Below are 13,162 nucleotides of genomic sequence, written 5' to 3'. Positions count from 1 at the left end.
TTGTCTCTTGTCTGTTGTGAATAGGACTATTTTTAATTATTTATAGCTAGGACTGGAACTACTGGTTCTTATGGCACTTCTGTGTTTAAGGTTTTGGAAACCCTTCCCATAAAGTAATAAGGTTCCATTCCTTCACTCATACTTCCTTTTATAGTAGTTACCTAATATGTTTTATGTGACATTTAATTGAATTTCCTGATAACCCATAATAGATACGATATTTATGTGATTATTGGCCTTTGTATATCTTGTTTAGAGAAACAAATTCAGGTCATGTGCCCATTCAGTAATTGTTGTTTGCTTTTTCATATAATAAACCCTTCTTTAATATATGATTTGCAAGTATTCTCTCCTATTCTATAAATTGTCCTTTTACTCTTCATTATATTCTTTAACACACACAAATTCTTAGTTTTGATGAACTAATTATCTGGTTTTAGTTAATTGTTTATATATTTCATATCGTTTCTAAGAACCATTGTGAAATCCAAGGTCATAAAATTTTGTCTTTTTACTTTCTCCTAAGAGTTGAGAAGTTTTTGCTCTTGTACTTAGATCATTGGTTACTTTGAATCAATTCTTTATGTAGTGTGAGGTAGTAGTCCACCTTCTTGCTTTGCACAGATACTCTATTAGTCCAATACCATGTTTTGAAGAAATTACTCACTTCCTATTGAATATGGCCTTGGCACTGTAGATGAAAAACAATTAGCCAAAAATGCATGGGTTGTTTCTTGATTCTCAGTCTTAATCCTTTGTAAATATCCTTGCTCTAGTATGACATCATTTTGTTACTATAACCATGTTATAAGTTTTAAAATCTGCAAGTGTGAGTCATCTACCTTTGTTGTTCTTTTCAAGATCATTTGGGACTAACAAGTGGTTAGTGTGATTCAGTGTGATCCTGAGATTCAGCTTTTCTGCAAAAATGCCCATTGGAATTTTGACAAGGATTGGACTGTGGTGGCACATTTAGATAGTGTTACTGTCTTAGAAAGATTAGGTTCCAGTTCATGTGTCTTCTGTTTTATTTTGGTAGTCTTCAGGTTCTTTCCAAAGAACTTGAAGATTTTCACTGTAGTAGTCTCTTATTTCTTTACCTAACTTATTTATTCCTTATATTTTGTTGGTTTTGGATGCTGCTAAGAATGAAATTGTCAACTTTGTTTTTGGATATTTTTTACTACTTTACTAATATATACAAAACAGTTGATTATTATATGTTGTTCTTGTCCATTGTGTCTTTCTGTTTCTCAGTCCTGCTTGTTTGTAGGTATATGAATAGTTGGGATTGTGTCCTCTTTAAATGATTCACCTCTTCTGTTTCCATTGGGTTGTGTTTTATTTCTTTTACTAGCTCACTGCTTTTTCTAACTAACACTTGTCATACAAAAGTGGTGAGTGTGAAAGGTGGATGGCAGACATCGTCTGTCTTGTTTGGGATTTAAGAGACAACGTTTTCAATCTCTCATTATTGAGGATTGTTATTTGTAAGTTTGGGAAGTTTTTCATAAAGACACTTTAAGGTTTCTAGATTTCTAAGCATTTTTTGTCATGCATGAACTAAAATTATCCTGTGGTATTTTCTTTTATCTTATTAATGTGATACTACATTGATTGATTATAGTGTCTGGAACCATCTTTCAAATACCTTTCACTTTGTAATGGCATATAATCATTTTGATATACTAGTAGATTCAGCTAGTTGGCATTATATTGAAGATTTTTGATTCTGTATTATAAGATCTATAGTTTTTCCACTTGTCTTTGTCCAGTTTTGGTGTCAGGATGATACTGATTTCTCAATGAGTTAGGAGATATTCCCTTATGTTTTTGGAAGAGTTGAATAAAAACTGTTAATTTTTGTTTAAGTATTTGAGAAAATTCCCTAATGAAACTATCTTGTCAAGTCTTTGTAGGAATGTTATTGATCACTAATTCACTTCGTTATAGGTCTATTTAGAGTTCAATTCTTTTTTTCTATTTAAATTTTTTATTATATATGTTTTTCCATGTTTTCCTCTTCCCCCAACTCCTCTCCATCTCCCTACCCACTCACTCAACTTTACGTTCTTTCTCTCCCTTTCAAAAAACAGTTTTTGTTGTTGTTACTAACATGTTCTATTTATTTATTAATAAAAGTGCATAGTACAAGCCCTTTACACATCCAAGTGCTCAATAAAAGATTAACACAAAACCCTGGATAGCACAGACTTAAATGTTTGACATGATTTAAACCTTTAGAAACAGCAAATTGAAACAAAAAGTTTTAATGCTCGTTTTGGTAATGATCTGTTATCTCTTTCTGTAGCGCTCATACTGGTTTGGCAAACCAAAATTTCAAAAGACTGCAGAAGAGATAAAGTGCTTCCCCATAGTGCATAACTGTTTTGAGACTGAACCTACCAACTTGGTAGCAGGTATCCAGATCAAACGTTTGTACAAGGTACTGTTTTAAATGTTCCTGCAGGAACCAAAAACCATTTACTATCCATTGAGAATGTTTATAGTTGGCTAATTCAGAAAAAGAGATGCCTTAATTGCTTTATTTTAATCATAATTAGTATAGTTGTCCTCTAAGAATCAGAACTTGGTTGGAGATGTGTTTAATAAATCATATAAATATAGATATTTCTTTACAAATGTTGTGTTATTCACTCCACCATTAAGCATTACTTTCATTCTTCACTGATGGACATGGCAACAAGTGATAATGTGATTTTATAAAAGTGTATGTTAATAAATAAACTTGATGCAATGCTTCATTTAGAGGTTGTGAGGGGTGTAACACTACTGGCAGTCTCCTGGCAGTTAACTTTCTACTTTTCTTAAATCTGAAACAATCTTGATGTCATCTTCATTTTCTAAGAGTGCTTTCATTGGATATCCATTTTTATAATAAAGATGTTGCTGTGCTATTGTTCTGAAATTTATTTTTTCAGATTTAATGAGCTATAATGAGCACATAAACATTTCATTTGTTTTAGGTATACAGTATGATTGGTGTACATGTGTACTGTGGAAGGGTTTACCATAGTCAGATATTTAACATCCATTACCATCCATGGGTTTTGATAGTTCATATTAATGAGAAAATTTAAAATTTGCTCTCGTCACATTTCAGATAAACAATGCTATATTATTAATTATCATTGCATGTTATAATTAGACTCCAAGATTTATTTATTTTACAACTGAAAGTTGGTGCCCTTTAACCAATGTATCTCTATTTCCCTCAGTACTTGATAACCACTGTTCCACTCTCTCCTAATGTGTTGTTTTTAGATTTTTACATGAAATCATAATTTTTGCCTCTGTGTCTGGCTTCTATTCATTATAATGGTGCCCTTTAACCAATGTGTCTCTATTTCCCTCAGTACTTGATAACCACTGTTCCACTCTCTCCTAATGTGTTGTTTTTAGATTTTTACATGAAATCATAATTTTTGCCTCTGTGTCTGGCTTCTATCCATTATAATGGTCTCTGGGGTTTGTTCATGTATTAGAAATGGCAGGATTTCCTTCATTTATAACCAAATAATATTCTAGCTGTGTCTCACATCTTTATCCATTTATTTATTGACAGATAGGTTTTTACTTGTCTTGGGCATTGTAAATTATGCTTCACTGAACATAGAAATGATTGTTCTTAATCTCAGAAAGGAAATAATCTTAGCATTGCATCATTAGGTGTGAAGTTTACTGTGGACTTGGATTATTAGGTTAAGTAATTCGTTTTCTATTATTTTGTTATAAATTTAAAAATAAAAGATAATTTAAAAGTACATTTTCTACATTTTTATGTGACTTGAAAGGGTTTTTCTTAATTCTGTTTTTCTCTTACATGTGTTTGTGCATGGGTGTGTACATGTGCACACATATATGGATACATTATTCATTGAAGCATATCTCTCAGTCAGAGCTAAAGCTCACAAATATGTCTAATCTTGATAGTCATCTTGCTCTGTGGAGCCACTGTTTTGCCTTCTCAGGAATTCAGGATCAGACTCCTTTCTTTTGCTTATGCAAGAAGTAATTTAACCCTTGACCTTCTGTTTTTGTTTTGTTTTGATTTTTGAGACAGGGTGTTGTTATGTAGCTAGGTTGGCACTAAATTCATGATCTTTCTGCCTCCATCTCCTAAATACTGGATTACTGGTAGTATAACTTCTCACAAGCATTGTTTCCAGGAAACAATTCTGCTTCAGCTCTTAATTTGCTTCCTATAATGTCCTTTCATTTTCTGGTACCTTATAACAAATTTGTCACTAGTTTTGTACAAATTGGTGATTTTTATTAAAGATAGTTTTCCTTTGGATCTCTTCCTGGTTTTATTAACTCCAGAAAATCTGTACTTCACAGAGGGGAGGATACTGGGTAGTTTTGTTTCTGTTAAATATTAATATTTTGCTTTAGAAGCAGTTTAATTTCTTGGCAACAGTTTGATTCTTTCATATCTGTTTTGCTTAGTTTACAGTTAATTATTCCTCGTGATTGAAACACAATCCCTTTTTATAGTCTGTCCATGCCTGAGAATTTACTATGCCACAGTCTTTAAACTGTGTAAGATTTGGGAACATCATAGGACTGACTTTGCCTTTGTCTCTGGAAGGCCTTTCCTTTGCTCCCTGATAAAACTTTTGTTTCATATGTAACACTGAAATAATCCATGCAAGAAAATTACAAATCGCTACACTTTATGAAGCCAATTAAGAGTATAGTAAGTCCTCTAGCCGGCTGACCAAGAGCAGGCTCCTGCCTGGAGAAGATTCTTGGTGCCACAAAGAATCATAGGGATTTTAAAATCAGAAGGCTGCAGTCACATCATACCTGATGCAGGCTTGTAACTTTGATCGCATAAAACATCACACAAGGCCATTCCTCCAAAGGAACCAAACTTTTTTTTAACCTCTCAGGACTCTTATTTAGCAGGGAAAGATGATCCTATTCATCTTGGGGGAAAAAAAAAAGTTTTCCAGGGGAGGAAATCAGGAGTCAGGGGAACCTAGCTTTCTTAAGCTAGTTCATCACTATCACATGTACCATTTTAGGACCTTTGTTTTGCTCATAATGTTGATTATATCTGGATTTATTTTTATTTGTCTTTATCGTTTGTCTCGTGTTTTGTGAAGGCTTCAGTAAAGCAGAGATTTATATGTGACTTATGTTAAGGTGTGGGATTATATTCAAGTTTTCCTTTTTTGTTTGCATATTGAGATGAATTGGGAGGGGTCAGTCACTGAGTTGGAAGGGGACAGTTGAATATATTTTTAAAGGATAATATTGATTTTTAAATTTACTGAAGTGTAGGTTAATAATATAGATATATTTCAGGTTTTTAAACATGCCAATTGTGAGATGTTTATGAAATATTTAAATATGTTTCTGGTAGAGATTGTATTTAGAGATACAAGTTACACCCAACCTAGAGGAAGATAGTGACTATGTACACTGATGACATGACTTCTCCATAGTATGGTTAAGGGGAAGGTTTTTAGTATAGATAGGAGAGAGAGAACAGCCAGAGGCATCTGGAAGAGTCTAGAACAGTGAGACAAGTAGACGGACTGTAGCTAGCAGACTGGACCTTGAGAGAAGCAGGAATAGAGCAGGGCAGAGCATGAGAGCAAGAGAAATGGCAGGGTTGAGGATTAAAGAGGATGAGTGGTTGGGGTCGCAAGCTTGTGAACTGGAGGGAGTTTAGGGTAGAGAAGGAGGTAAGAAGGGCTAGGAGGACAGCATGCTCTTTGGTATGCTAATAGGCACCACAGATGGCTGTTTGTCCCTTCTGCCAATGATAAGGGAAAGGCTTCTTCTGGTACAGGGGAACAGGCTTCACAAGTTACTGAGGAATGCTGGCTTTTGTCTAACTGCCAGAAATCCTCCTATATTTCTGGGTATCTGGACTGCCTTTTAAGAGTTTGGGGAACTAGAGCTTCTTTTGGACCTGACAACAACATCATCCGTTTTTGATAGCATGAGTTTGATGATATAAGTAGAGGGTGTAAGTGTTTGTCTTTTTAACTGACAGATAACAAATTACTCTTTCATCCCACAGGAGTTTAGAAACAAACCCGCAGTAAGCAACTTGTCATTGAACGTGTATGAGGGGCAGGTCACTGTTCTTCTGGGACATAATGGGGCAGGAAAGTCCACAACCTTGTCTGTTCTCACAGGTGTGTATTCATCTCCAGTCAGAACAAAGGAACCTTCCTAAAACTGAAAAACAAGGATTTTACTCTTGAGGACTGGCCACTGATCTCTCCAGATACAACTCACTTGTGCTGAGTACTAGCAGAACAATAAAGCCCAGAAACTAGGACATCCAAGAGCAAAAGAGAGGGACAGAGAGGAAGAGACAGGGGAGGGAGAGGCAGACATCTTCCTACAGTTGACCCTGCTCTGCAAGTTATGAAAATAATTGCATAGGACCAGTGCTTTCCATTGGAAACAGGGATAGACAAGACTTACGTCCAAGTCTTTCTGAATTCACCAAAGAACTGATGTCTCTTCCACTTGGTGTTAAACAGTGGTTTTCTGTACAGTATATTATGTACAGTTAACAATACTGTATAAAGCACTCTAAACTATGTTAAAAGGTTCAGTATTATGTTAGGTGTTATTCCCCAAAAGCAAATATTGGAAGTATGTATATGATGTGTTTAGCATACTAAATTATACTACATACATATTTTAAAACCCATCAACATGCATACTCTAAGTGCATGTAATTATTTATCAAATACACATCAATAAAGCTAAAAACTGAAATTACGATACGATCCTTTTCTGGATACATGTCCAGGAATATTGAGAACAGAATCTTAAGAGCTACTTTCACACTCAAGTTTCTAGCAGTATTTGCCCAAGCTACAGAAATACTCCAGATTTTTGTCAACAGAGAACTGGTAAGAAAGTGTAGTATATTCATATTCATACAATAAAATACTCAGGTTTAAACCAGAAAGAAATCCTGTTTCATGCTATAATGTGGATAAAATTTGATATTACTAAGTAAACCAGTTACAAAAAGAAAAATCTAGAATGATTCCACTTATGAGAGATATCTATGTAGAGTTGCCAAATTTATAGAAACAGGCTGGAGAATCATGATTGACAGAGACTGGTTTTTCATCACAAAGAATAGAATATAGCAGGTAGCACAATGAAGTATTTAAAGTAGGAGAGGGCAGAGATTTTTAACCAAAATTTTATACCTAGCAAAATTGTCCTTCAAAAGTAATAGAGAAATTTAGACATAAGCAGGAAATAGAGGCTGAAGGAGTTCATTACTATACTATTTAGTATTTCATAAAATGCTAGGACTCCTTAATGTAGCAATGAAAGTAAACTAGAAAGTCACTTAAATCTTCTATGGAAAAGATACCCAGCTAAAGCAACTGCATATATATATAAAAAAAAAAAAGCAAGAATTATTGTAGTTTTGGTTTGCTATATTGTTAGAAAGAGAAATGCACAAAAAAATGTAATTTTGTGATGGCAACATAAAGGAAAGAGGGTATAGATATATAGGAGCAATGTTTAGCTTAGCTTTTGTCTTTGTTTCTTTTTCATTCTGTGAAAAAAATACCCTGACAAGAATAACTTCTGGGAGGAAGTGGTTTTTTTTTTTTGGCTCACAGTTCCAGGAGAACACAGTCCATCTTGGTGAGGAAGACATGGCATCAGGCAGGGAAGGCGTGGTGCAGAAGCAGGGGGCTAGCTGGTCACTTTGCATCTCTACTCAGGAAGCAAAGAGTGAACAGGAAGTGGCCAGGCTATAAAACATCAAGGCCCACCCCCAGTGACTCACTCCCTTTACCAGGGCTCTACCTCCTAAAAGCTCTATAACCTTCCCAAACAACACCACCAGCCTATGGGGGATATTCCACAATTAAACCACCACACTGTCAAAGTTAAGATGCATGAGTACAGCCAAATTAAAATAAATGTAAAATACTGTTTTTTACCATAACCGTAAAAGTTAAATTTAAAGAAAATCTCTAGAAAGCCACCTAAACAAAAATTAAGGTGATAATGAAGGAAGTGAGGGACAAACACAAGCCATTTATAAGTAATTGCCTCATAGTTAAAATATCCAGTTAAAAGGTAGATTTTGGGAACATGGCTTCTTTTACAATTACCAGTCTCTATGTTGCCTATAAATATATGATGATATTCATAAATGACACTGTTTAGTAACCCCTTGATGAGCATGGAAGAGAGAGGGTAAGCAACTGCTAGTCCAGACTACCATCTCTGTTCTCACTAGCCTCCAGGTGACTAAAGTATGCTGTGTCCCTTAGCATGCAAAGCCAGCCTTCTGGATTGATAGATACAGCAGTAAGCTTAGAATGGAGGTTTTCGGCTAAGGTGTCCAAAGGTAGGGGAAAGGCTGTGCTGACTGCCAGCCAACTGACCTCTTCTGCCCGAGATGACAACTTGGCCATTTGCATTTCAGTGACTTTTGAAAGAGGACTTCTACCTGTCTGCTTCCACTTTGGGAGAGAATCTAGCAAGAGCAAAATTCTAAAATTCTGTATTCTTTGTGTTACTTATATCAGTTCTGAACTTGTTACTAAAGTGTTAATAAAAATATTTTGTTGGTACTAAAAGTATATAATGTTTCTGTTTGAATTCATGTTTTTTTTAGAAGATAAGTTCATGTGAAATTTTACTTCTATGTACTCCTTATACTTGCTGTTTCCAATAGTTTTTTCAGTGTTTATAAAGTAGTCTTGTTAAGATCCATATAGTAATAGTAGTCATCTTTCATATTGGAATGTAGCTAGAATGTGACTAAATTAGTCATTTTCTCCATGTTTAACATCTGTCTTCTGTCAAATTAGATGGCCTTGTTATAGGCATCTTTAAATATAATTGGCTGTGTTTGGCATGTGTTTTAAAGATTTGTTTTTATTTATGTATAGGTATGTATGTTTTCCAAATAATTGCCACGTGTGTGCAAGTGTGAGCCACCCATGTAGTACTTGGGAGTTGAACTGAGGTTCTTGGGCTCTTAACTGCTAAGCCATCTCTTCAGCCCCTGTAGTGTATTTTAAATTAACTTTTAAAAACTACATTTTAAGAGTATGCATTTTAAAAAAGATAAGTGAGTCAAGGGGGTTAACAGCTTTATAGTTAGTTATTCACATATTATCAAATATTTCACAATAAAATCTGAATTAATTACCAACAGCATAACATAAATATTATGTATTTAAAATATTTAAATTTATTGAGGATAAGCATTATATTTTTCCCAGTCTTTGTTTTTCACAGCATCTACCCAGTACCTAGTGTGAGCCGCTCAGGGCACAAGTGGCCAAGCCCCACCCCCAGACTGCTCTGATGGCAAGGCCCAGCTCCTCAAGGCCTGTGAGTTCCCAGGCCCCACCCACCCCAGACTGCTCTGATGGCAAGGCCCAGCTCCTCAAGGCCTGTGAGTTCCCAGGCCCCACCCACCCCAGACTACCCTAAAGACCATAACAGCCATTTCCAACCCCTCAAATCACAGGTAGCCAAGCTCCACCCTACAGAAAACAAGCCCAAGATCAGGCCACAAAATCCCACCAATCCCAGGCCACCTTAGAAAGCTCTGCCCCCAAAGAAACCCTATGTAAAGCCTGCCTCCTGCTCAGTTTTTCTGCTTCTCCCTCAAGCAGAGGCTGCCACCCTCATGAGTCTTTCCCAATAAATCTCTTGTATGACTTTTTTGTGCAGTGTGATTTTGTAGTATTCCTTGGTTCCCAACCCCTAGGATACCTTTCCCTTCAGAGCTGCAACACTTCCATCGGTGGAAACCTTTCCCCTCAGAGAAGCTGTAACATTTCATTGGGGAACCTTTCCCCTCAGTGAAGCTGTAACATTGCATTGGGGAAGCCTTTCCCCTCAGGGAAGCTGTAACATTGCATTGGGGAAGCCTTTCCCCTCAGTGAAGCTGTAACATTGCATTGGGGAAGCCTTTCCCCTCAGAGCTGCAACACTTGCACTTAGTATTATACAAATACAGTAACTATCTGATTACAATGATATATAGCAACTAATCCAAATGTTTTCATAATAAACACCAATAAACTCTATACCCATTATAAAAAGTTAGCATGTAAATAAAAAAGAAATAAAACTTAAAAGGACTAATTCTGTCACACTAAAGGCAATTTCTGGTGTTTTTATTTCTCTGTAAACAATACTAATCCTCTTTAATACTCAACAAGTTTGATATGAGCTTACAATTGTATTGCTTATATCACATGAAAACTTAGCATATTCCATGTCTTCCACATAATTCTAGGTCGTTTTCCTGCTACCAGAGGAGAGGCCTATATTAATGGATATAGTATTTCAGATAACATGTTTGAAATTAGAAAAGACTTGGGCTTCTGTCCTCAACATGACCTGTTGTTTGATGACTTGACACTCTCAGAACACCTTTTTTTCTACTGCATGGTGAGTCAGAAGTGTGCCTTATAAAATTACCTAGTAAATTTGACTTTCTTCTTTGATGTTCAGATCTGCTAACTTTAACTTTTTTAAATTGAATTTATTTAACTATTGTGAAAACATTAAAATTATACCTATTGTGTTGCCTGATGTTGATACAGATATATGTTGGACAATGCAGAAATCAAGTTAAACATAGCTGACTCTAATCCAGAGTTTCTCTCTGCATTCTAGAGTACTTCTTCTGGCCAGGCTTCAGCATCTTGTCCTATAATATTTTATCCAAGTCTCCTCACAGTGTAGTTTACCGAAGGTCTGGGCTAGCTGCCCAGCTCCTGGCTCAGCAAGGGCCTTTCTGAAATGGCTACGATGTCAATACTCAGTCATCTCACTATTGTCTCTCCCATGTATATAGTATCTGTTGATCCATCTTACATTGGGAAGAGGTCTAATCCCAGTTTTCAGTGTCTGCTATTCATCAATTAGGATTAGATTCACATTTGCAAGTGCTATAATGAGCACACAACTTCATTACACTGTGTACAACATCACTTTCCTGCTTCTGTTCTCCCTTTGTACTTCCTGCTTTCCCAGATGCTTTTCTCATTTGTTCAGCCAGAAATTATCACCTTCCGTGACTGTGCTCCATCTAGCCTGCAGACAGACAAAGAGGAAGTGTGAGCCTTCCCTCTGGAGCTACAGTGCTGTGGAGCTGTGGAAAGGTTTTCCCTCCCTCAGAGTTTGCCTTGTGCAGACTTGACTTCTCATTTACTCCTGCCACTATCCCCACCAGAAGAATTCCATGATTTGTGTACAAAAGAAAGAGAAGAAAATTTGGTTCTCTGGCTGTCTGGTTTCCTTTCCCATTCAAATCAAAATGGAAAGTTTTCTTTACTCTCTGTCTGGACCAGGGAGCTGACTTGCAAGGTTTGGATTGCTTGGAGTTCTGCTAAAGGGCACACAGGAAAGTGGTAAATAACTATTGGCTCAGTGGTACTGTAGATTCTAGGGTTCTCCAAGACAGCTGCTAATTTTACTTTGCACACTTCTCTGTAGTTAGCAAGGTCAGTGGGCTATAAAGAAGTGTATACATTTCCACAGCATCTGGAGCTCTTCACAGATGTGTTTTCTTTCATCTCCTTGTTAATGGGCCACAGATACCTTTATAAATTCTAAATACAAAAGAAAACACAGTTCTGGTGATTAAATCCAGGGCCTTGCACATATTCTCCCACCAACTTACATCTCTATTCCCTGAAAATTTTTGTTTTAGAAACTGTCTCTTAGATGTGAGGGAAGATACACAAGAAAGAAAACACTTTTAATTGATGTAAATAAAGCTGATGGTGAAGTGTTTCTAGGGATACATCTGTGATACACTTTCATATCTGTATAACATCTAATGACCCTTGATTCCTTGTGACAGTAAAACTGGATGCATGATATAAACCCTGGCTTCTTTTTCCAGGTAAAAGGAATACCTCAGGACATAAACTGTGTGGAAATTGAACGTATGCTGTCTATGTTTAACCTGAAAGATAATTACCATGCATTATCAGGCTCAGTGAGTGGAGGAGTGAGGCGCAAGCTCTCCATCATTATGGCACTTACAGGGGGCTCCAAGGTATTAAGAAGACAAAGAAAGGGGAACACCTTGAGCACAGAATAGGAGGTGAAACGGGGACTCTGTCGGAGTTTCTGCCAGCCGTCCAGAAAACTCGGTTCGCCAAAAGCCTATGAGTTGTTATAAATCTGAAAGGAAACATGATAGTGTAGACAGAAGGGAGTCATTTGCATTTTTATCACAGCTGTTATAAAATAATGTTTTCGATTGTTACTGTTTTCTTAGGTTCACATCTATTTTAGTTGTCATTCTGTACCTTAGCTCCAGTGTTCTCCCTTCAAACAGTAAATAAGCCCCTGAGTAGCTTAGTATTAATTATCAGTGATCATAGAATTGTTCTTCTGGCTTTTAGGTAGTGATACTTGATGAACCATCATCTGGCATGGACCCAATGTCAAGAAGGGCCACCTGGGATATCCTTCAGCATTATAAATTCAATCGGACCATTTTACTAACCACCCACTACATGGATGAAGCTGACATCCTGGGTGACCGCATTGCCATCATGGTCAGGGGGACCTTGCACTGCTGTGGCTCTTCCGTCTTCCTGAAACAAATATATGGTCTCACTCCATTTGATCATTCTTAGTATAGTAATGCCTTAATAATACTCTTCTAACATTATTTTCACTATATTCCCAAAACTTAATTACCTTCCTCGATTCTGCAATTTTAATCTCAATTAATATAACTTTAAAAAAATTTTTTTTAATTCTTTGAGACTATCATATGTGCTTTGATCATGGTTCTTTACAATCTGAAACAAAGTTGCTGTCCCATTTTGTACTTACCAACAATCTTCTTTGTCTGTGGAATGCATCTGCATCCTGATGGTTATTTGGTCAATTGAAATGACTGACTGATTCATTCATTAATTCATTCATTCACTCGCTGAGGAGAGGAGGAACCAGATAGCCAGCCCTTCCTTTAGTTTCTGTTACCAGAACCAGTATTATGCCTCACCATAATGACATAAATCTGAAATTTGGTATTGGCAGTAACAATGTAATGCAGAATAAATGAATTAAATAAATGAGGGCTGAAGAAATGGCTCAGTGGTTAAGAACACTTGTTGCCTTGCAGAGGATCTGAGTT

General features: G+C 36.4%; 1 protein-coding gene across 1 annotated transcript in view; it reads left to right on the top strand.

The window, feature by feature from the left end:
- LOC128123840 (phospholipid-transporting ATPase ABCA3-like) overlaps positions 1 to 13,162 on the top strand; it is a 122,649-nt gene that overhangs the window by 53,341 nt on the left and 56,146 nt on the right. Inside the window, exons 10-14 of the mRNA XM_052760133.1 lie at positions 2,312 to 2,446; positions 6,059 to 6,176; positions 10,295 to 10,449; positions 11,912 to 12,067; positions 12,420 to 12,630. Of these exons, the coding sequence (XP_052616093.1) occupies positions 2,312 to 2,446; positions 6,059 to 6,176; positions 10,295 to 10,449; positions 11,912 to 12,067; positions 12,420 to 12,630 (775 nt within the window). The remainder of the gene's footprint in view (positions 1 to 2,311; positions 2,447 to 6,058; positions 6,177 to 10,294; positions 10,450 to 11,911; positions 12,068 to 12,419; positions 12,631 to 13,162) is intronic.

The sequence above is a fragment of the Peromyscus californicus genome, unplaced genomic scaffold, assembly GCF_007827085.1.
Source record: "Peromyscus californicus insignis strain IS unplaced genomic scaffold, ASM782708v3 Scaffold_4__1_contigs__length_199733344, whole genome shotgun sequence".
Lineage (NCBI taxonomy): Eukaryota > Metazoa > Chordata > Mammalia > Rodentia > Cricetidae > Peromyscus > Peromyscus californicus.
The sequence above is the reverse complement of the archived record's forward strand: the minus strand, read 5'-3'. Positions and strand labels throughout refer to the sequence as shown.